This window comes from Ursus arctos, unplaced genomic scaffold, assembly GCF_023065955.2.
Source record: "Ursus arctos isolate Adak ecotype North America unplaced genomic scaffold, UrsArc2.0 scaffold_12, whole genome shotgun sequence".
In the NCBI taxonomy this organism is placed as follows: Eukaryota; Metazoa; Chordata; class Mammalia; order Carnivora; family Ursidae; genus Ursus; species Ursus arctos.
In genome coordinates this window covers 60,251,892-60,277,403 of record NW_026622786.1, presented here as the reverse complement: position 1 = coordinate 60,277,403, position 25,512 = coordinate 60,251,892, and the positions used below count along the sequence as shown (strand labels likewise).

The 25,512-nt window shown below is 38.1% G+C and overlaps 1 protein-coding gene across 1 annotated transcript in view; it reads left to right on the top strand.

Moving 5' to 3' along the window:
* Positions 1–845: 845 nt before the first annotated feature.
* The window catches only part of PRKAA2 (protein kinase AMP-activated catalytic subunit alpha 2), a 71,861-nt gene continuing 47,194 nt past the window's right edge, over positions 846–25,512 (top strand). Inside the window, exon 1 of the mRNA XM_026497999.4 lies at positions 846–1,058. Within this exon, the coding sequence (XP_026353784.1) occupies positions 965–1,058 (94 nt within the window). The 5' untranslated portion in view covers positions 846–964. The remainder of the gene's footprint in view (positions 1,059–25,512) is intronic.

Here is a 25,512-nt window from a genome sequence, read left to right as displayed (position 1 = left end):
CCACTTCTATTTTTCTTTAATTTGCGCCCTTCTATTGCCCTTGCTCTTCACCATTCTCTTTGTGCCCTATGTATTTTATTTGCTTTGCTCACTACATTGTTTCCCTCTTCACTTCCTTCACTACTTCCCTCGCGCAGCTCTATGACAAGCTACACTTTATACAGCATGTGCTAAATTACAATGGAGCAAATTTCGTGACTGTGCTGTACTGGAGAACTTCGTGCAAATGAGAATTGAGAGCTCTGGAGGAGAGGGCTCTTGCATCCACGGCACCAGGGAACTGAGAATTCTAAAATACGTGGAGAACACCCGAAGAGAGCACAGGCTGGTGTCCTCCCTGTGCCATGACCTGCATCAGAGATACCCCGCCCGTGACTCAAGAAACTTCCTTGCAGCGCTCCGCAGACTGACCTTCGTTCGAGGCCCTTCCCCGCCGCCGCCTCCCCCTGCCTTCCCTTACACCCACATTTTAGTCTTTCTGTCCTCTCTCCCCACACGTCAGGCCCGTTTCTCCTCAAATTCGACTCCCACCTCGCTGCACGCCGAGATTCAGCCCTTCTCGGCTCCCACGGTCGCCCCCCCCACCCCCCAGCTTTCTGTCACAGCCGGCCCGAGGCCCACCCCCGCGCTCAGCTCCCCCCGCAGGTGAAGGGGCCGCCTCCTCTCCACCCCTTCCCTCGCCCCTCCCCCGCACACCTGGCGGCCCCCGGCCCTCCCCGCCCCCTCCGGCGCCGCGCCCGGCCCACAGCAGCCGCGGCCGCCACTCGCGCCCGGACGCCCCCACGCCGCCGCCCTCGCGCCGCGCCCGCCTCGCGCCCCTCGGCGCCTCAGGCCTCCCCCGCCCGGCCCCCCCGCGGGCCCGCTGCACTGTGGGTAGGCGGCGGCCGCACTGAAGAGCCCGCGGCGGCGGCGGCCGCACTCGCTCTGAGGAGCCGGTGGCGGAGCGAGGCTGCGCGCGCCGAAGATGGCTGAGAAGCAGAAGCACGACGGGCGGGTGAAGATCGGACACTACGTGCTGGGCGACACGCTGGGCGTCGGCACCTTCGGCAAAGTGAAGAGTTGAGTATGAGCCCGAGGCCGCCGCGCGGGGCTGTCCGCTCGCGGGAGGCCGGGCCGAGCGGCGGGAGCCCGGCGCCCAGGGCCGCGGGCGGGCGCGGGCCTGGCGGCAGGTGGAGCGGGCCCGGGAGCCCCGCGAGAGGGGCGGGGGGGGGGGCTGCGGCGGGGTCTGTCGGGCGCTCGCGGACCTCAGTGCGCGGGTCTGTGAAACCGGAGGTCGGACGGCTGGGCAGGGTGCCTTCCAGCTGAGACGGTGTGGGCAGCACCGGGGAGTAATACCCGGTGCTGGTGATTGAGTTTCCAGCGCGCCAGGTGCCCTGCTGGGTGCTTTACGTGTGATCTCATTTAATCCTTAGAGCGACTCGGTGCAGGTGTTGTCCTCACCTTGAAGGTGAGAAAACGCGGACCCCTACAGGTTTGGGAACGTGCCCAAGGTCACACAGAAATTGGCAGAACCAGGATGAAGTGTAAAATGTCTTCCAGTTCTGGCCAGGCCGGGGAGATCCTGCCATCCGTCTCGTTCTGCTCCAGGACTGGGGCGGGGTTGGTGGGGCCGACGCTTTGGGGGCAGGTTCCGGGGGCGCGGAACTGGGGGCGTGAGCGCAGAAGGCTGCTGCATGGGCTCAGGGCTTATTTAGAGCTGGGGGTGCGAAGGGTGCTTGACCTGTGGAAAGAAGCCTAGGAAGGCTTCTGGGATGGGGGGAGCTCTCTTGGTGTTGGACCTTGGAGCGTGCGGGGCTGAGGAGGCCAGAACTGCTAGGACATATTCTGCTGAGGTCTCTTTTCTTGGTGATGGGATCCCATTTTGGGTGTAGAGAAACAGGCTGCTTTTGATTTTTTTTTTTTTATAACTTGTTACTAGTTAAGTATTGAACTTTCCCCTTTTGCTGTTAATAAGAGTCACATGGGATTTAATTAGTCTGTCCTCTTTCCTGAACTAGAGCCAGCTTATTAATATTTTACTTTTGATTGTTGTAAATCCAGAATTATAAGTCAAACGTTAGCTTTTTTCTTTTTTTTTTCTTCTTTTTGCTGTAAAAATGTTGTGTAGGCAGTCTAGATATTCTCTCAGGCCTCTATTTCCTTGTAAAATTCGTATTTTAACCTCAAGTCGTGGATGTTAAATGGGTAGAAGGAATTCTCGTTCATTCCTGTGGCAAAGATCAGCTCCTATTTACTTCCACATATCTGACGCTCTTCTATTCGGAAAACCCTTATTGAGCACCTACACTGTGCTAGACACCCTTCTAGGCAATGGGGATACAGCAAGGAACATAATAAACCACGTTAAAATCTCTCCTTCTTTGGTGCATATATTCCAGTAGGGGAACACAAAAAATAATCAGAATATATGTAAAATATGTAGTATGTTTAGTGCTACTGAGAAAAATGAATCGGGGAAGGGAGAATGAGTTTTGTGAAGTTAACAATTTTCAATAAGGTGGTCAGGCAAGATCTCACAAACAAGGTGGTATTGGTGTAAAGACCTGAAAAGTTTATAAAAATCTTTGAAGTCCTATGTGGGCCATAAAGTCCTGTGGTATTTATGAAAAACTTCATAAATAGAGTGGATAGCGAAGAGAATCTATTTAGAACAAATATAGGAAGATCCAGGCATTAGGTCAATGCCGGAAGGTTACCTGTCATTAAATATCATTACTGAGAACTACCGTGTTATGATGTTATACAGTTACTCAAGCAAACTGTGCCTTTGCCATGTAGGTATGTACACTCTCAAAATTCTATAACTTAACCCTACATCCTTTCAAACTGTGTTAAAATGTTTGTCTTTTTGAGTTTTTGTACTGTACTCTGAATGCAGACTGTAACACCCATCAGATCAATTGGTCCATTGTCAAGGGACAACGTAAATCTCTTTTGTATGTATTCTTGTGCTGCTTCAAGGCACTGGCTTCTTAAAATATAAACCAATGGAAGATACATTGGCTTATGAGAAATCCTTTTCCTGGAGGACCCAGTCTAACGAGCAACCAACCAGAGGGGTGTTTTTTTAACACTATGTTAGAGCCTCTCTAAAGTTATGCTGTGATTTTCTATCCAGGATCAGAATTAGTATCATTGTTCAATAAAAATGATGGAAGTTGCTACAGTGCAGTTATTTAATTCTTCAGGGGACAAGAAATAAAAGTACACATTTATCGAGGTATAATTTACATATCATTCACCCATTCCAAGCGTACAATTCAGTGATTTTTTGTAACTACTGAATGATGCAACCATCATCATAGATGCAACCAATCTCAATTTTAAAACATTTTTATTGCCACAGTACGATCCTTCGTGCTCATTTACAGTTCATCTTTGTTCTCACCACGAGCTTCAGGAAACCCTTAATCTGTTTTCCGTGTGTATAAACTTGTTTTCTCTGGTCACTTCTGATAAATGGGATCATTCAATATGGAGTCTTTCATATTTCCTTAGACAATGTTTTTAGGTTTATGGATGAGATAGCATGTGTCAGTGGTTTATTTCTTTTTATTGCTGAATAATATCCCATAGTGTGGATATGCCACCTTCTGTCTTGTCTGTGGATTCACCAGTTGTTTTCAGTTTTGGGCAGTTACAAATAATGCTGCCACAAATATTTGCATGCAAGTCTTTGGGCACGTGTTTTCATGTATCTTGGTTAGGCACCTAGAAGAAAAACTGCTGGGTCATATCATAGTTTCATGTTTAGCTTTTCAAGAAACTGCAAACTATTTTCAGAAGTGGTTGTACCATTTTATAATCCTACCAACAGTGGATGAGAGTTCTCCTTTCTCTGCATCCTCACCAACATTTGCTGTAGTCTGTTTTGAAGGCATTCTAATGGTGTGAAATGATGTCCCATTGTGGCTTTAATTTGCATTTCTTTAATGAGTAATGCTATTGAACATCTTCAGGTACTTACTAGCCATTCATATATCTTATTGGGTGAGATGTCTGTTCATATCTTTTGCATATCTCAGCTGAATTATAAGAATGCTTTGTAAATTCTGGATTCCAGTGCCTTATTAGGTGAAGTTTATAAATATTTTCTCCCAATCTGACTTTTCATTTTCTTTCTTTCTTTCTTTTCTTTTTTTTAAGATTTTATTTATTTATTCGACAGGATAGAGACAGCCAGCGAGAGAGGGAACACAAGCAGGGGGAGTGGGAGAGGGAGAAGCAGGCTCATAGCGGAGAAGCCTGATGTGGGGCTCGATCCCAGAACGCCGGGATCACGCCCTGAGCCGAAGGCAGACGCTTAACCGCTGTGCCACCCAGGCGCCCCTGACTTTTCATTTTCTTAATGGTGTCTTTTGAAATATAAAAGTTTTGAATTTTCATGAGGTCCAATGTATTCATTTTTTTTTTCTTTTTATGGGCCTTGCTTTTGGTATTATAGCCCAGAAATCTTTGCTTTAGGTTTCAAGGATTTTCTCTTACGTTGTCTTTTAAATGTCTTCTAGATTTTATTGTTTCAGTCCTTACATTTAAGTATATGACCCATTTTGAGTTAATTTTTGAGCATGGTATAAGATGAGGTTCTAAGATCAGCTTTTTGAATGAATATCTAATTGTCCCTGCACAGTTGAAATGTATGTGTTGAAAACACATACAATTTTATTGTTATATAGATTTAGACTTTGGAAATTAATTTTTACTAAAAAAATAATAGATGATTTAGTTATTTATACACACACACACATATATATATATTTTTTAAGATTTTATTTGTATTTTATTTGTCAGAGAGCACAAGCAGGGGGAAGTGGCAGGCACAGGGAGAAGCAGGCTCCCCGTGGAACGAGGAGCCTGATGCGGGAACTTGATCCCCAGACCCTGGGATCATGAACTGAGCTGAAGGCAGACACTTAACTAACTGAGCCACCCAGGCATCCCATAGATGATTTAGTTTTATATGGCTATAAAAACATGGAGATGGAGGAATGAATAGCATTTTTGCCTTTTCTCTTAACTGTTAGGCTAATTGTAGATTTTGAAAAATTTAACTTCCCTTGTTGATGTACCAATTTATAGACTGAAGTTAGTTACAATGAGTGAAAATTCAGAGTGGCATAATTTTCATTTGATAGCACTCATTTCAAGTTATTTTTATTTTTATTCTTTTTAAAGGTTTTATTTATTTGACAGAGAGAGAGGGAACAAGCTGGGGATAGTAGCAGAGGGAGAGGGAGAAGCAGGCTCCCCACTGAGCAAGGAGCCTGATGCCAGGGCTTGATGCCAGGGCTCGACCCCAGGACCCTGGGATCATGACCTGAGCCAAAGGCAAATGCTTAACCAGCTGAGCCACCCAGGTGCCCCTCCAGTTATTTTTAAAAAGTATGTAGAAATGCTTTATTTGCTCTTAAATAATGAAAGGCTTATTTTAAATGTTCTAAACTGATTTTCTTCATTGTTCTGTTGTTTTGTTAGGTTACCAGAGGAGTGCTATCAAAACAAATTATGGGGGCTGATAGAATTTAAAAGTAATGCTTTTTGTCTACTTAAATTTTTTCTCCACATTGATTTAGTTCATACTTTTTTCAGGGTAGGATAGAACTGCTGTTTAAGAGCTCTTGTAATTATACTTGTTCAGTTCTTACCTAAATAGTAAAGGTGATAGAAATGCTAGAAGAATAGATTTGTTGCTTGTGTTATACAAAGACTGGTTCAAGAAAAATATATGTAATATAATGCTAATTACTTATTTAAAAAGAAGTCTGCTTTTTCAAGGTGAGTACTGATAGATTTGCTTTGTGAAATATTTATTCTTCATCAGAATTGTACACCAAGGGATACTTTGCAATCACACTAGCCTCTTTCTAGCCAGCGAAGTCTTATCAAGGAATTACCTTCTCTGTTTTTCAGATAGTTTATTTGAATGACCCACAGAATTGGCTTTCAGGAAATTAAGTATATATTTTACTAATTCCTCACTTATTTTTGAGATAACAGTAATGGTAAATAGATGGAATTTTTATTACTTTTTTTTTTTTTTTAACAAGCAGTGTTACCTTCTTTGAAATGTAAATATCAAGTTCCAAATGATAAATTGAATTTTGGACAACTACCTGGTCATTTGATGGACCTGAATGTTGTATCTGTGGCATGTTGGGCCCTTGCTATGATTGTTTTTTTGACTTCCGTGTATTGTCACAGCCCTGAACAAGACATTTAACCTCTCTGGGTCTTGTTTTCTTTTTCTCCTGAAGGAGAGCTCTAGAACATGTAATGTATCATGTCCTTCACAACTTTATCATTAAACTGATTTTTAAAAAGATTTAATTCCCCCAAGTGGATATTTTTAATTGTTCTTTCTAGATTAAAGGAAATTTGAGTTACTGAAGATCAGAGCTGAAATGTAGATGTAATGGAGAACAAAAGAAAAGGGAAACACCTTTGTAACACTTTAATAATAAAAGCTACAACTTGACTCAGTTTTTGTATTTTAAATACTATGTAATGCTCTTGATTTTATGTATTCCCCAGAGTAACCCTGAGTTTGGTATTATCTCCATTTTACAAATGAAGAAATTGAGAATCCTATACCCTAAGTGACTCACCCAAGGTCACAGTGCTGATAAGTTGCAGAATTGGCTATCATCGCCAGATCTTCTTACTCCAGAATCTGTGCTCTGTGCAATGTAAAGTCAAATGCATAGTGTGTTATCTTGAGTGTCAAATCTATAAGAATGTAATTTTACATGTCTGTAGGTATTTATCAGTAATTATAAAAAAGATTTAAATGTCTTTTTTTAGTCTACATTGAGATAGAATAAAAGTCCCCCCCAAATCTATTATATGTGTGATTAAAATTTATATTTTCATATTCCTAACTTTTATACCTCAATCTATTTTCTTATATGGATGAATGTGCCGAATTCTGACAATTTTAACTCAGATTTCTTGGAAATACCAGGTAATTCTTTTTTTTTTTTTTTCTTACTATGAAAGTAACGCTGACTAAAGATTACCAGTAACCTTTAGAAACCAGAGTAAAGAGAATTTACAAAAATGATTTGATGTCCAAGAAGGAATATTTTGTGTAGGAAGCATTAGCCCTAGGTTTTAATTCCATTCCACTACTAGTTATATAGATTGGGTAAACTATTAAATTTCTCTGAGCCTCTGTTTCCTCCTTTGTAAAATGGCAATGACAACACTTGGTCTGCCTACCTTCTAGAATTTTTATGAAGATTTAATTAGTCAAGGTACATAAAATGGCTTTAAGAACAATAAATTGCCATACATATAAGTGGCAGTTTTGTGGAGATGACTAGGTGCGTGGCTGTTGTGCGTCAGTTCTGTACCATGTGTGAAGTGTTAACAGCTGTTTGCTGTGTTTAGAAATGCCTTCAGTCCTGATAGAGACATTGAGACAGAGCTGTAATAATCTGCCATTGTGTTTTGGATATGTGCATTGAAGAAAGTTCTAAATGACTAACTTATTTTTGTTATGTGATACTTAATTATTAGTTTTTAATTAAAATCCAGCAGTCCTTTTTGGATAAGTCATGTAATTCCTGCCTCCCCATGTGAAAAATGAATAAAATAAGAATGAAAGGGAAATAATAGTGAATGTTCATTTAAGTTACTAGCTGAATTGATTTTACTTTTAAAATTATGCAAATTCTAAACAAGTGTTAAACAGTAGTTCCAAATAATAAAGTTATATTTCTTCTCAAGTACTAGAAGGTTAGTGTTGAGTCAAAATCAATTCAGTGATTCTCTCAGAAATTAGGTAAATTTTCACTTATCTTGTCCTCCATGTTAGTTTTCCTTTAAGCATTTGGTAGTATTTGTAATGGTGACACTGCTCCATTTATTCTTCCCAGATTCCTGTAGTTTCTTTGATGGTAGGGAAAGTATTTTGTAGAGAAAGTAGTTAATTTTTTAAAGTCAAGCTGATAATTTAGTTTGATTTACAGAAGATCTAATCTCAAATCAAAAGTCTCTTAATACAGCCTTTTTTTTTTTTCTGACTTATATATCATTTATGTGATTTCAACATAGGTAATTTGGTCCTTAATTTCTGAATGGATTTTGTTCATTTTGTATAATCAGTTCACTGACCCTGAAAAGATATTTTCCCATAAGAAGCAATGTTTTAAATGGGGGATAGGTTCAGGGTAAGTCCACAGAGACAACATAGTATATAGTACAAACAACATTGGATTTGGAAGACCTGGTGTGGAACTTTTGCTATGTTGTAAGCCAGCTGTGTGGCCTTAAACCAAAGACTTGATCTATAAAAAAGAAAATAATAACACATGTTCTCTTACACTGTTGTGAGAAGAACATGAAAAAATGTAGGTGAAAAGACACTCATAAGTACTTAACACTTAGGTAATCTTATGTAATTAGGTCCTATTGTGTACTTAGACTCACAATTAGCTGAATTCTGAGAATAACCTATGATCTGGTTCTGAGACCAAAATTCATTTAATGAGGGGGAGGAAGAGTTTACTGTCTTCTGGTTTTTGTTTTTCTCAGGTCTCCTTTTACCTTTCGTTCTGATATGCTCAGAAAACTCTCAGTCTCTAGATAGTGCTCACTGTTCACCCTCTCCTATACACTACTCCCAATGCATATGTGTGAACATGTTATTTATATTCCAGATCCTCTGGTAGCGATCACAGATCTGAAAGGAAGAGGCAAAAGTTAGGAGAAGGAGGAGAATGTGAGCAGCAGCTGGCAGTTTTTATTTATGGGTCATTTTCAAGGCCCTGTCTACTAAAAGTAGAACCACAACATTACAGTTCATTTTTTTAAACTAGAGAAAATGCACTTTGAGCTAAAAATGTCTTTCTACTAAACCTCTCTTAATGTATCTACATAAATTAGGATTTTTGAAGTTTGGTCATATACCTCACTTACCTTCCTTCTTTGGACTTTGATCCATTTCCCATGCTGACACAGCACTGCTTTATTTAGGTGTTTTGTTTTGTTTTTCATAAAAATATGCCAAAATATTCACTTATCTTGTCATCCATGTTAGTTTTCCTTAAAGCATTTAGTAGTATTTGTAGTAGTGACAGTGCCCCATTTATTCTTCCGAGATTCCTGTAGTTTCCTTAATGAAAGAGAAAATATTTTGTAGAGAAAGTAGTTAATTTTTTTAAATCAAGCTGTTAATTTAATTTGACCTAGCAGAAGATCTAATCTCAAATCCTCTAAGAGATAATGAGTAAGTGGGTGTCACAAGACTCCTAAAATATTGAATATGCTATAAATAGAGCAAATCTATCTGGTACATGTATTAGACACAAATATAAGAGCACCTTGAATCAGGTTGATTTTTATGGATTTTTGTTTATTAAATGACTGTAATGCATATATAAAGCAGTGTGTTTATTTTGAAATGTAGTGAGCCATTTTATTTTTAGTTTAGTGTATTAAGGAAAGAATTCCAGGCAGCTCTTATCTCTGCTAATAATAGAAACTTTTTCACCCCTTCAAGGGAACAGTATTCTTGCTTAAGTGCTGTCTTATGTTTAACCATGTTTGCCTTGCCTCTGATAAATTGTACCATATTTCTTTAGACGGTGCCTTTGTTTTTAAAGTGGTAATAATCCTTTTAATTCTGCTCTTAGTTTTTTTTTTAAACAACCTTTTATATGGTTAAAGAAATTATCAAATCTTGCAATAAACATGTCTCATTCTGAATGCCAATGTATTGACTTACTAAAATGCTTTTTTCAGAATTTTTTTTTTCATATTATTCATGTAATTTTATGTAGTATTAAAAACATGAGTCATGTGTTCTCATTTAACATCACTCAACTCCTAAATAATAAATTAGTTACAAGGTAATTATCTAGCTGTCATAATTGAAAGTCATTGAATTAAAAATTTTAAACATACCATAAATTTTTTCCAGATTCTTAACTGCTTGATAAATACCATAAATATTAGTTAATTTCATTTTCTTTTTAAATGTGTTTGAGTGTGACTTGGCACTATATAGTATTCCATAATTCACTTCTCCCAGACTTAGTTAACGAAATAATAAAACCAATATATATTTAACATTTACTGTGTTTAGTCATGTTGGATTTAAAGGAAAATATTTTTACCAGAGTTAAAAATGTGGCAATGATACTACTATAGATGATTTACTAATTTAAAACAAAGTGGGAAGTAATCATCAAGAATTTACTTAAACGAGTCTTGTCTCACATTTGAATTCAAAGCCAAAAATAGGATAAATCTACCTTTTACTCAGATTTACACCAGTCTGTACTTAGTGCTCTACTAATTCACAGTTAGATAATATAACAGGTATACTGTATGCTGTAAACTTGATTTCAGCAAGAGTTTGACTTTATGTCTTAGAGTAGCTTTGTGGATAAGATGAAGAAATGTGCTCTATATGGCTTATTCCTGCTGAATAACTATTCCCAAGGAAACTAGGTGTCATGCTAAAGAGAAATCTTGGACATTGACTCTAATAATAAAGATAGTAATATTTCCTATTCGGGAAGGTATAAAGCTAGACAAGGTGATTAATAGACAAATTACAGAAGGAGAATTTAAATTTATATTGACTCTTGGATTGTGAGGCAAAACCCAGGAAGGTGAAATTTAATAGGGATAAGTGTCAAATCTAGCGCTTAAGTTAAAAAAAACAAACAAAACAAAACAAAACAACCAGGCACATAAGAGTAGAACAGTTGATGGTAGTTCCTGAGATGCTGGAGTTTTAACTGACTGCAAGCTTAGGAAGTGTATGTTTTGAATGCTTTAAATGTAAAAATTGTTATTGGAATGAAAATAGGTGTATATTAATTGGTAGTTTTAGGGGTAGCCTAGTTCCTGCTGTACTTTGGATTAAGCTAAATTTTGAATATTAAGTTCATTTCTTGGTGCTACAATTTGAAAAACTTAGCCAATTATGTTTCATTCAGAGAATGACCAATAAGGGGAGCCCCAAAAGAATGCCATATGAGATAGTGCAAAGGAAACATTTTTTATACTATTAGAGAACATGTATTTTAAGTGTGATAGCTGTTTTAAAATAGCTAAAGTACCATCATCTAGAAAAAGGAGTCACCATATTCAGTGATGTTTTGAAGGATACAACTGTGACTATTGGGTGAATATTTTAGGGAGGCAAATTATAATGCAGAATAATGAGGATCTTTCTATCAAGGAGCTTGTTTAAGAATGGTACAACTAGGGTACCTGGGTGGCTCAGTTAGTTTAGTGTCTGCCTTCAGCTCAGGTCACGATCCCAGGGTCCTGGGATCGAGCCCCATATTGGGCTCTCTGCTCGGTGGGGAGTCTGCTTCTCCCTCTCTCTCTCTGCTCTCCCTCTCCCTTTCTATCTCTCAAATAAATAAAATCTTAAAAAAAAAAAAAAGAATGGTACAACTTGTACTCCAAATCAGTTAGATTTCTGTCATTGACATATTTACCTAGATTCTTGGTGGTTATCAAGATTCTTATCACAAAATTTCAGTTTTTTAAAAAAGATTTATTTGAGAGAGAGAGAGAGAGTGTGTGCATGTGCGGGCACGACCGGGAGTGGGGAGGGAGAAGGATAAGCAGACTCTCTGCTGAGCATGGAGCCCAATGCGGGCTCAATCCCAGGACCTAGAGATCATGACCTGAGCTGAAGGCAGATGCTTAACCGACTGAGCCACCCTGGTGCCCCACAAAATTCCAATTTTGAATGGGAGGTTGGCATAAATAATTTGTAAAGTCTTTTTTAACTTTAATATTCTATTATTGCAAAAATAGTTTCTCTAATGTGATTAATTTCCACACCTGCTATGACTTCAAACTTGTATCAAATCAACATTGTAGTCAAGAACAATTTTTTTAAAAAGAACAATTATAAAACCTGGAGAAAATGTAAAAATCTGTGTGAAGTCAGCCAGGACTTGGGTGGTCAGTATCTTCCCAGTGAGAAGAAAAGTGCATTGGAGTGAGTCTGGCTGTTTGAGCCATTTGCTAATTTGTAATTATGGTACATGTACGAAGCCAAATAGCAATGGCTGAAAGGCAGAAAAGATAAGCAGAATTTGAGTCCTGGGGAGAAAGCTGTTGGAGTTCACAGCTTATCAAGGATGAGAGCCACTGGTAAACAGTTGGGTTTCTGGTTGCAACCCTCTGAGGACTGAAATACTCTTTAGAATCAGCTTAATTCCACTTATTAAGATGATCTGCCTCCTATCTTTATTCTTTGGAGCAAAATCAAATCAACTGGAGCTTCCACAGTTTTTTCATGTGCAATGTTCAACATTCCAGGACACAAGGCCAAGATAATAGAAACAGATTCAAGGGTGATTCAGATGTTAAAGTTACCAGACATGCACTTTAACTATGATTAGTATGTTGAAGATGGAGAGTTTTAGCAGAGATCTGGAATCTTAAAAAAAAAAAATAAAGGGAATTCTGTGACTGGAACATATAATAATTGAGTTAGGACTCTGTGGGTGCTTTAACAGCAGATTAGATTCTGTTGAAGAGAGAATTGGTGAACTAGAAGATAGGTCAGAAGAAATATCCAGACTGAAGCATAGGGAGAGAAAACGATAGAAAGTGTAGAGAAACTGTGAAAAGTCTAACATGTATTATTGGAACCTGTAGGTAAAAAATTCTTTGTAGGCTTAGGATTTTTTTTTTCCCCCTGTGGAAAGATGACATCAGGTTTACCTTCTTTTGGTATAGTTTCTCTTAACATATACCAAGATAAATGTGATTTCTCAGTTTTGTTACCATACTGCCAGTATTTATTTTGAAAACAACCTCTGATTATTGAATTACATCTGGACTGGGAGGTCTCTGAAGGGACATGTAATACTCCAAGGAACTATATTACTACTTCATTGTTCCATCAGCATAAAACTTGTACAGAAAAAGATATTCCAGCTTCCCTTTATGATGTCTCTTCTAACTCAATGCACCCCCTTATAGGAGGCTTAGAAGCTGCATGAATGGGCAGTTATTTGATGTGGTTACTGTTTGAGACATATAAATGCTGGAATAGATTATATCCATTCATGTGAGTGTCATCCCCCACAACCTACTGTGTGTGTGTGATGTGGGGTCTGGGAAGCAGGGATTAGAGGTTTTAAGAATTGATAAAGATGTGTTTGATTCTATTGCCATATTGATATGCCGTGTTTCTAGTCCTGAATCTTTCTAAAAAACTAAGTAAAACCGGTGTTAGATCACTACCTGTTGTGTCCCATGAGCATGAATATTATTTTGAACCCAAGACTACTGATGATCATACAGAGTGGACACTATGCAGTTCCAGAGGTACGAGAGAGGGAATGGGGCAGAAGCAGCATTTGAAGAGATAATGGCAGAAAGTTTTCCAAAACTGATAAGCATGTCAAGCCACAAATTCAGAGCTCTATGAAACCCAAGCAGAATAAATACAGGAAAATAGTTCCTAGGTACATCACTGGAAAACTGCTCAAAACTGGTTCCCTTTGCTTGAGGCTTTCCAATGCTGGAGTGGACTCCATCTGTCTATGTAGAAATGAGAGAAGATGTTAAGAGAAAATCTTGAAAGTATCCAGGAGATATCATCTTCAAAGGAACAATAAGCCAATTTTCTCAACAAAGTAAGGAAACAGTAGAATGATATCTTCAGAGAGGTGAAAGAAGTGAACCACCAGCCTATAATTTTGTACCCAACAAAAATATCCTTGAAAAATAAAGGCAAAATACATTTCAGATAAGCATAATTTGAGAGAATTTATCACCCGCAGACCCACAGTAGAGGGAGCACTAAAGGGGATCTTTCAGGGAGAAAGAAAACGATGCTTCCCCAGATAGAAGCAGGAGGAAATGAAGAGCATTGCGAAGGGCAAATATGTGGGTAACTAAATAAATACTGACTATACAAAATAATAATACCTTGTGAGATATAAAATATATATAGGAATAAAATACAACAATAGAAAAAGTGGGAGAGGAAACATAGAGCTAAAGTGTTCTGAAGTCGTTGGTTTTCTAGGAAATGATAAAGATACTAATTTATACTAGATTTCTGGTAAGCCAGAGATGCTTGTTGTAATCTCCAGGGTAACCACTGAAATGAAAACCTAAAGGCCCTAGAGATAAAAAGTAGTTTGGTTCTCATTTTGTTTCAGAATGTTAAGTTATTCCACAGTTTTACTTTGTTTTTTAAGTAAGCTCTACTAAGAAATACTTTCACATTTTTACAACGTAAAGCCTGTATAAACATAAGTTTTAAAAATGAAGCTGAATACAACATATCATGTAATCAGTTCTCAAGTTAGCTGAAGAACAAGTCTTTGCCAAAAATTCACATTTTGAGGCTTTCCTGATCTATTTAAAATAACACATTTTCCCACCTCCACCCTGTCACTCATACTGTACTTTATTTTCATTGTTCTCCATTATATTACCATTATGTATTTATTGTTTATATTCTCCACCTGCATGTAAGTTCCATTTATACCTGTTTTTTCAGCATTTGGAGGAATCCTTAGTACACATTAGGTACTCAGAAAATATTTCTCAAGTGAATGAATGAACAAATGGATGCTCAGACCAACAGAGGATAAAAACAGCTAGGAGAAAAGGATCTTCAGGGATATGAGTTTGTTCTCTCAATAAAAATAGAGTGCATGTTACATACTGTATTATGGGACTGTTTCCATCCGTGTTTTATTTTCTTGACATTTGGCAGCACTGGATGAATACCTTTAGTCTGTCTGATCCACAGCAAAGACTATAGCCCTACCCCAGCCTGCATTTTGACTAAACGGCAATTTTTCTTACTTGATTCTTTTCATCCTTTGTCCCTCCTTCCTTAGCCTATCACTACTAGGCTTCATCCCTTCAGTGCCCTAATTTCTCAACTCAAGTGTTGCAGATAAAAGGATTAGCATGCAGTAAGCACTCTTGTTATGTTACAATCAAGAGAGGCCGGTTGTTGGGAGGTACAGTAGTGTGAATTTTGAGCTTGGGCACTGCAGGCAGGTATAGCATCTTGCCACTCACTGTTGCCTAATTCCTAGTTTCTTCATCTGTAAACTGGGTGTCATATTTACTTTATAGAATTCTGGGAATTAAATAAGATGTATATAAAGCACTTAATAGTATTTGTTTAATCAGTGGTAGATAAAAAGGAATAAAGCCTTTTGCTTCCTGTTCAGAATTATCCTTTAGAGAACTTTAAAGGGCTTTCAGGGAAAGGGAATTTGGAGAAAAGCAATGAGTCTGTGTTTTGTTTCATCATGGGTGAAGAAGAAAGGAGCCTTGTGTTATTTTGGCAGAAGTCTGGAGATGGTAGAGGTGAGAACATATGTGCCTCAGATGACTCTCCTGACTCCAGAGTGAAAGCTCTTGATACGATTGAGTAAGGATGGGTGCTGCCTGTCAGGGCGCTGCTTGCTGACACAAAAGGGGCCTCTCGGACCTGTCGTAGCCTGAGTATGGCTAGAGTGTCATCCAAACATTCTTTCTTAACTTTTTTATTAAGCTGTACCACATATACAAAGAGGTGCACATACTCTAAGTGATTTTTTTTAACCTAAATCCTCAATGAATATTCATAAACTAAACAAACACATACAACTACTACTTAAAGACACAGAAAATAACCAGCATCCCACAAGACCCCAGTTTGGGCCCTGCTTTAGTTACTGTTTCCATCCTCCACCCCCACCAAAGGTAACTATTATCGGATTAGTTCCACCTATTTTTAAATTTTGTAGAAGCAGTTCTGTTTGTGTCTGGCTTCTTTCACTTGAGCTTATGTGTGTTGCATGTTGCAGCATATAGTTGTAATTTGTTAATTCTTATTGCTGTATAGTATTACATTAAGACTATACCATTATTTACTCATTCTTTTTTTTTTTTTTTTAAAGTAGGCTCCATGCCCAGTGTGGAGCCTGCTTTATGGCTTGAACTCACGACTCTGAGATCACAACCTGAGCTGAGATTAAGAGTCAGATGCTTAACTGACTGAGCCACCCAAGGGCTCCTGTTTATCCTTTCTGATATTGATGGGCCTGTGGGTAGTTTTTACATTTTGGTTATTATGAATAATGCTGCTTTACACCTTCTTATACATGTCTTTTTTCTATTCATGATATATTACTGTATAGATAAGCATACATATTCAAAATCATAAATACTTGAGAAATACTGTTTTTTCCTACTTTTCAGATTTTTGTCATTACTAGGGCTACTTTTTGAATCATCAACCATAGTTTTCTAGAGTACCTATTGATTTTTATTCAAGTTATTTTGAATCTGTGAATGATACTGTAACAGGTGCCCACTAACATAACATTAGAACTTTGGTTTTTTTCATTTGTCTTGTAGAGTTACACTTATGAACTTCACAATGTTGTATACACAGAGTATACTGCTTTTTAAACAATCTTTGATATTTATAAGGCTTATTTTATTTAGGATGATATTCTGCATTTGTAAGTATGAAATCACTGTTCAGGAATAATTGTCATATTATCATATCCTTGATAAATATCTTTTTTGTTGTTTACTGATTTGGTCAAGTGTTTTTTCTCAGCTAATGATTGACACATGTTTAGGCAAATATGTCTTTTGTACATATAGTCATTTGTTCAAAATAATTTAGAAATAACCTTTCTAAATATGAAAGGTTTATGAGACCTTGAATTTGAGAAGAATCTCTTTTTTCTGGAGTATAACTTTTGGTTAAAAAAAATCAAGTTTTATTTGGAATATATGGTATGTCTTTGAGAAAAGGATTTTGTTGTATTGTGGTTTTTTTTTAGTCCAAGTGCTGTTTCCAGTCATTTTGCCAGTGGCAACAGAACTCTTTAGGACTCTTGAAAAATGAGAAACGAGCAAATTCTGCCCCCTAAGACTAGCTTTGGAGATAGCGAGATATTTGAATCACAGTTCTAGCATTAATTTCTTATATGAATTTGGGTAAGTTTCTTAAGTTCTGTGATCCTCAGTTTTCTCCACAAAAGCCCTTGTAGATTTAAATAAGCAAATGTGTATAAAGTACTTAATACACATGTAGGGACACACGTACGTACAAAACACCCAGTATGCTGTAAGCACTCATTATAATATGCCTTTGAGAAATACCTTTCTTCCTATTGATATCATAGCCACCTTTCTCCAAATTGCTTTACTTCCTGGGCCCCAAACTTGTCTGCTCCCTTCACCCTGCTTTTGGAGACCCGCTCTGTTTCTTTTCTTCAGCACCCTGTGCTTTTGCTTCCACTTCTTAGATCTTTGCTACTGAAAGCATAAGTCCATGGACCAGCAGAACAGAGAGCTTTTTATAAAGATCTCAAAGCACTGGAGAACTCTCTGTACATTTCTGCTGGTTATATACTGAGCCAGAGTATACATGTTCAGTTTTAGTAGTGACTACATGTTCTGCAGCAATTTACACTTTTCCCAAGTCTTTGCACTTTCCCACCCCCAATAGAAAAATTCCAGTTACTCTGTATTTTCACCAGGGCTTCATATTGTCTGTTTTTTAAATTGTTGCTGGGTGGGCATGTTGTGATATTATATTGTGGTTTTAATTTACGCTTCTTTGGTGACTAAAAATATTGAGCACCTTTTCATGTGTTTATTGGCTAGCTACATCTCCTTTTTTCCAAATTTATTTTCCTGGAAGACATTTGATTTCTTCTGAAATGCCTAGACTTTAAGTAAATTGCAGTTTTGGTGCTGATGGTTATTTCTTCTTCTATCAATACTTTTCCACATTTAGGAGCTCCTGAAATGTAGTACCACAAGGGATTCCTTGCGACTTAGAATGTATAGATAATACTTTTTCTCTGACCGATGTTTGTTGGTTTTTCTCACATATGAGGGATTAGCACACCCAATTTGAATTCCCCTCTCAAATTCTGAAGCTGCAATACGAGTAGTGTATGAAACCTAAATTATATGTTCAAACAACCAAATATTAATGTCAGTCATGCATTCCATCCATACAGAAAATAGTTACTGAATGTCAGTTATATGTCAGGCACTGTGCCAGATGCTGCAGATACAAAGATAAATGAGACACAGACCCTGCTCTGAAGGAGCTGATTGGTTTAAAGAGGGAGATCAATAACAACAACCAAATAGATAATTACAGCACTTGATATTAAGTGTCATCATGGAGAGGAGCTGCGGTTGTACATTTGAGGGTCATTTAATCCAGACAGTTGAGTTGTTGGAATCATGGGAGGAATGGGCGTGGTGTTTAGGAAATGCTTAGTGGAATGGTACTTGAGGTAAATTCGAGAGACAAATGAAACTTGGATAGGTGAAACATTGGAGATTGGTGATCAGGGACACAAATGGTTCACATGTTTAACTGAATTCATTTACTGTATTCAATACTACTGAAATTTACTGAATGCTTGTCATGAGCTAGAGATATTGTTAGCCTTGGAAATGGGAGAAAGCACAGCTCCGATGGGGAATTCAAAATGGTTCTAAATGACTAAAGTATACCATTTGAGGTGAGGGAATGGTGAAAGATGGTACTGGAAAGGTATGCAGATGCCTAACTATGTATTACATAAATACTATATGTGTATCTATGAAACTAAATGAAGCCTCCACTATTAGTCATTCAAATTACCTCTTCATTCCAATTTTCCAACTAAGTACGCAGAACAAACTGGGATAGGTTCTAGGTTCCTAGTATCAGTGGAACCTTCATTTTGTGTGGTATCATAATTTGTCCTGTCTCCCAGAACTTCTGTCCAACACCATTATAAAAAGTTCTTGAATCTTCCCTTTACTTTTTATTTCAGTCATCTTGCCTTATCTGCACCTGGCAGGTATACAGAAGACTAATCTTTCTTGCCATTGAATATTTCATAATGTATCCCCAGCTTTTCCCCCTTGCTCCTTACACCTAGGGCCAGTTTCAAGGTCTCACACTAGGACTGTTAGAACCATGGAAGGAATCTTTTGCTAGGGCAGTAAAAAATCCCACTGTAACTCCTAGAAGAGCTGTGTCCCTAGCATCTTAACTTGGAATCCTGAGTCCCACTGCACCCAACCCCAAATCATTATTACATATAGTGTTTAGATTCTATCGTACTTTTAACATAATAGTATTATTTTAGACATGAGTGAAATTTGTTGGGTAATTATGGGATGCAGTGTACTCTGTAATTAATACATAATCATTATGAACCTAGTTTTTAGAATCAGACAGACTTGGATTTAAATACAGATTTTTAAAAAGATTTCTTTGAGACAGAGAGCACAAGCAGTGGGGGGAAGGGCAGAGGATGACAGAGAAGCAGACTCCTAGCTGAGCAGAGAGCCTGACGTGGGGCTCAATCCCAGGACCCCAAGATCATGACCTGAGTTGAAGGCAGCTGTATAACTGACTGAGCCTCCTAGGTGCCCCTTAAATACTGATTTTGTCCACTACTAGTCATTTTTAATGTCTGGAAGCCTCAGTTTCCTATAAAATTTCCTCATGGGGTTGTTATAAGGTTAAAATGAAGTAATGTATGTAAAAATGTTTAGCATGTGTGCATATATATAGACATACAGCTGTTAGTTGTCCTTCTCAGATTAGTGAGAAAGAACCATTAACTATCCTCAAATAACCCCCACTAGAAATCACACTGGAGCTTGCTATCTGAAGTTTGTGCTTGCTTCCAAGAAAGATCTGAAGTGCAATTAAATGCTGTAGTCATGGGGCACCTGGATGGCTCAGCAGTTAAGCATCTGCCTTTGGCTCAGGTCATGATCCCAGGGTCCTGGGATTAAGGTCTGCATCGGGCTCCCTGCTCAGTGGAGAGCCTGCTTCTCTCTCTCCTTCTACTGCTCCCCCTGCTTGTGTTCTCTCTCTGTCTCTCTCTCTGTCAAATAAATAAAATCTTTAAAAAAAAATCCTGTAGTTATGTTGAAGAATGATGTCCATCTCTTTTGTAGTCTCTCCTGTGCTTTCACTTGGAGACCCTCTTTAGGGATTTAGTGTGCATTTTGTAGCCCAAATTTTAAGTCAGGTCATCCCAACTGCACCCTGAAAATTTTAGGAAACGTCTTCAGCTATACTCAGTAATATGGTGATAGACTTGATTTTATTTGTTTAGGCTAGTAATTTCATGGGAGCATAGCATTATGCATGTCATGTTCCAGTGAGGTAATACTTTTCAAGTGCCAGAAAAGAAACTTACCAATTTTGTACATAGGTCATGGACTTTGTATAGGCATAGGAAATATCACATGTAGCTATTGGGCCTGTGAAGCATATAAAATTAAATCAATTTTTCATGGACTGAAACTTTGCTGACATAGTTCAAATTATTATATAATATGTCCATGATCTTTACAGCAGAGGGACATTTGACAACCCTTTGTTTTTCTTTGAGCCTCACAGAGAAATAGATCATAATTCAGGCCTAAAATAATACTTTATTTTGTAATTGTTCTTTTTCTTTGTTTTACTAGATATAGTAATAATCTTTTTTTTTTTTTATTATATTATGTTAGTCACCATACGGTACATCCCCGGTTTCTGATGTAAGGCTCAATGATTCATTAGTTGTGTATAACACCCAGTGCACCATGCAATACGTGCCCTCCTTACTACCCATCACCAGCCTATCCCATTCCCCCACCCCCCTCCCCTCTGAGGCCCTCAGTTTGTTTCTCATAGTCCATAGTCTCTCATGTTTCATTCCCCCTTCTGATTACCCCCCCTTTCTTTATCCCTTTCTTCCCCTACCCATCATCCTAGTTCTTATGTTCCATAGATGAGAGAAATCATATGATAGTTGTCTTTCTCTGCTTGACTTATTTCACTTAGCATTATCTCCTCCAGTGCCGTCCATGTTGTAGCAAATGTTGAGAACTCATTCTTTCTGATAGCTGAGTAATATTCCAATGTATATATGGACCACAACTTCTTAATCCAGTCATCTGTTGAAGGGCATCTCGGCTCCTTCCACGATTTAGCTATTGTGGACATTGCTGCTATGAACATTGGGGTGCATATGGCCCTTCTCTTCACTACATCTGTATCTTTGGGGTAAACACCCAGTAGTGCAATGGCTGGGTCATAGGGGAGCTCAATTTTTAACTTTTTAAGGGACCTCCACACTGTTTTCCAGAGTGGCTGTACCAACTTGCATTCCCACCAACAATGTAGGAGGGATCCCCTTTCTCCACATCCTCTCCAACAATTGTTGTTTCTTGCCTTGTCTATTTTTGCCATTCTAACTGGCGTAAGGTGGTATCTCAGTGTGGTTTTGATTTGGATTTCCTTGATGGCTAATGATTTTGAACATTTTTCATGTGTCTGTTAGCTATTTGTATGTCTTCATTGGAAAAGTGTCTGTTCATATCTTCTGCCCATTTTTTGATTTGTTTATTTGTTTCTCGTGTATTGAGTTTGAGAAGTTCTTTGTAGATCTTGGATACCAGTCCTTTATCTGTAGTGTCATTTGCAAATATATTCTCCCATTCCATGGGCTGCCTCTTAGTTTTTCTGACTGTTTCCTTGGCTGTGCAGAAACTTTTAATCTTGATGAAGTCCCATAAATTCATTTTTAGATATAGTAATAATCTTACATGACATATTAAAATCGAATGAGGAAGTAGTTACAATGAATTAATATGGAATAAAGTATAGGAAGCGAGTGTTTCTGATTATACTTGATAAAATTGTAGGGTCTGTGCTTGTAAAAAATGCTAGAATTTACTGGGAATAATACTAGAAATTTGAAAAATTAATTTTATCTTTGTACAAAACAGTCATGTATTTACAATTACATAATACAGTTATATGAAGTCCTACATGTTGTGCATTCAGAAAAATGTGGAGCTGGAAAACATCCAGGAAATGGCAACTAAAATCATCAGGAGACTAGAGTGGCTTAAAAGACTTATATCCTTCAGTGTGGAATGATCCTGAGGGATATAATTAGAAAAATGTTAGAGTTGGAAGGGGAATTAGGCTTGATCTAATCCAACCTGTAACTTAATGCAGGAATTTATCGAATGGTAATCCTGGGAAATGGGTGAGCTTCTTCTGCTTGAGTATTGGACAGTACATGCTACTGGGTTTAAATCCTGGCCTTACCACTTTATAGCTGAACAACTGTGGGAAAATTCTTAACCTTTCTGTGCTCCATTTTCCAGGCTTGCTAGTTATTGCCAGTAGCTTGGTCCCTTGCAATAGATGAAGACTACAGGGGATCTGACCTCCAGCCTCCTCCCATCTACCATTGAGAGATGAACTGAGAATCAAGTAAATGTTAGTGTTGCACAGCCTGTGAGAAAGGTATACTCAAGAAACAAAACAAAGGGAAAAAAAAAAAAAACCAGAAAGGCAAACCAAGAAACAGACTCTTAACTATAGAGAACAAACTGATGATTTACCATAGGACAGGTCGGTGGGGGGATGGGTTAAATTACATGATGGGGATTATGGAGTGCACTTGTCCTGATGAGCGTTAGGTGATGTAGGGAAGTGTTGAATCACTACATTGTACACGTGAAACTAATATTACACTGTATGTTAACTAACTGGAACTTAAAACTTTAAAAAATTGGCAAAAGATTTGAAGAGACACTTTGTTAAATAAGAGATATGGATGTCTGATAAACACATGAAAAGATGCTCAACAGCATGAATCATTAGGGAAATGCAAACTAGGAGATGTCACTACACACCTAGTGAAATGGCTAAAATAAAAAATGCGACAAACCATGTGCTGGGAAGAAAGAACTAGAACTCTTTTTTTTTTTTTTTTTAAGATTTTATTTATTTGTCAGAGAGAGCGAGAGAGCACAAGCATGGGGAGCCACAGGCAGAGAGAGAAGCAGGCTCCCCACTGAGGCAAGGAGCCCAATGCAGGACTTAATCCTAGGACCGTGGGATCATGATCTGAGCTGAAGGTAGATGCTTAACTGACTGAACCACCCAAGCACCCCTGAACTAGGACTCTGATATACCACTGGTGATATGGTATACAATGCTGGGAAACAGTCTGGTAGTTTAAATATAAACTTACCATACAACCCAGCAATCCATTACCTAGAAATCTACCCAAAAGAAATGAAGACACATTGGCCTCACCTACCCACCCTCACCACAAACACGAATAGACTTATTCATAATCTCCTAAAAACTGGAAACTACCATATGTCCATCAACTGGTGAATGGATAAACAAATTGTATGATACACATACAAGAGAACATTACTCAGCAATAAAATAGAATAAACTGATAGATGCAAAAAGAAAAAATCCACAAAAGTGGACAAATCTAAAAAGCATTAATGCATAAGAAGCCAGAGTTGAAAGGCTACATACTGTATGGTTTCATTTATAGAATATTCAAAAAAATACCATAGTAACAGAAAACAGATCAGTAGTTGGCAGGGATTGGGGTGGAGGAAAGGGACTGACTACAAAAGGGTATGATGAAATTTTTACATGATGATGGAAGTGAGCTACATTTGATTTTAGTGATAGTTACATGACCCTATATGTTTGCAAAAATTCATGGTACTATATGAGAGGAAAATTTTAAACTTCAATAAAATGACTTAAAAAAAGGGTACAGTGTTATATTAAGTGGGAAATTTTTTTGGGTGGGGGTAATTTTCAGTATATGTTGAAGTGGTTAAAAAGGGAGGTATGGAGAGGATTCCTAGAGCAGCTGACTGTTGAAAGAATTATTATCAGTTTTTTAAAAAAGATTTTTATTTATTTATTAGAGATCACGAATGAGAGAGCACAAGCAGAGGGAGCAGCAGAGGGAGAGGGAAAAGTAGATTCCCCACTGAACAGGGAGCCCTATGTGGGGCTTGATCTCAGGACCCTGAGATTACGACCTGAGCCGAAGGCAGCCACTTAATTGACTGAGCCACCCAGGTGGTCCAGTTATTCCCAGTTCTGCTTCTTGAACAATATAAATCAGTTTCATTCTTCTGTATGACAGCTCTTCACCTTATCAAATGTAAAATCCTAAAAAGCATAGATAGTGTAAGTATGGATTTTTTCCCATAAAATTCCATAGCTTTAGAGAATATTTTCTGCAATTTGGCTATAATTCAGGAAAAGCAAAATGAAACACAAATGAGTGGTGGATTTGTAGAACTCTTTAATCCAAGAAATTGTGTGGGCTATAAATTTATTTCCATTAGTTCAGGGTTGTTAGTTCAGCAAAATTGGAAATTTGAAGTAAGTTCAAACCGTTTGAGTTTTAAAGTGTGCTAAATAGTGAATTAATTCTATTCAGCTGTGAGTGGCAGACATCTTAGAAAAAAAAAGTGGCTTAAACAAGATAGTATTTTGCTCTCTCATAACAGTCTGAGCAGGTGGTTCAGAATGTTGTTGTACCCAACGGCATCAAAACCATGGGCTTCTCTCTTCTGTTGCTCCCACCTGCCTAACCCTGTCCTCAAGGTTCAAGATGGTGGTTTTGGAATTCCAGGCTGTAGGATGGAGAAAGGGATGAAGGATAAGCTTGTGAAGGACATTTCTGCTTACGTGTTATTGGCCAGAATATAGTGATAGGGCCGCATCTAGTTAAAAGAGATGCTAGGATGCAGTCTCTACTCTGGGTAACCATGTGCTCAGGTCTAAATTGGGAGTCTTTATGTCTGGGAGGGAAGGGTGGAATAAATATTGGGTATGGCAGAACTACTTTGTTCACGTCTCAAGTCTTTAGTGCAGTGTTTCCATAGTAGGCATTCATTAAATACTTGTCCCATGGATAGACACCTCTTATTGCTTGTATTAATCGGGATATTTACTCTGAATATATGATAAATCATGGCAAATTTGTCCATCCCTGGTATTTTTTAAAACATTCTTTCTTATCTGTGTTCTCCCGTTATAAAGAAGGTATCCCTAGTAGCCTGCAGACAGATTTAATACCATACAGAATTTATTTTAGCTCCTTTATTGCTGATGTTTTTTCCCCTACTAAAATTTAGAGTCCTGTTAAACCTCTCTTTTCATGTGTATTTGATCAACATAGTCCTGGCATTTGGAAAGTATTCAGCAAATGTTTATAGATTGAATAAATGAATGGAAATAAAACTGATGAATCCAACCCTTTTTTTCCAGTTACTTCCCTAGAAGAGTTTATGTCTGTAATACAGAAGAAATCCTTGGCTTTAAATGTTTTGCTTGCAAGATTTTTAGAAATACTCATTTGGTTTTCATGTAGAATATGATGATGAGATATTTGGATTTAATTAAGTACTAATTCACTTAAGTTATTAGGCAATAGGGGCTAATATAGTTCAGCAAAAAGAAGAGGCATTCACAATATAATCTTTTAAGATTTTATTTTTAAGCATTCTCCACACCCAACCTGGTGCTCGAACTCACAATCCCAAGATCAAGAGTCTCCGGTTCCACTGACTGAGCCAGCTGGGCTCCCCTTAATGCATTTGACTCTTGATATCAGATATCCAATTAACTTATCAGCATCCCTGTTTCAAGAGATAATGTCATTTCTTTTCCAGTGTTTCATGGGGAAA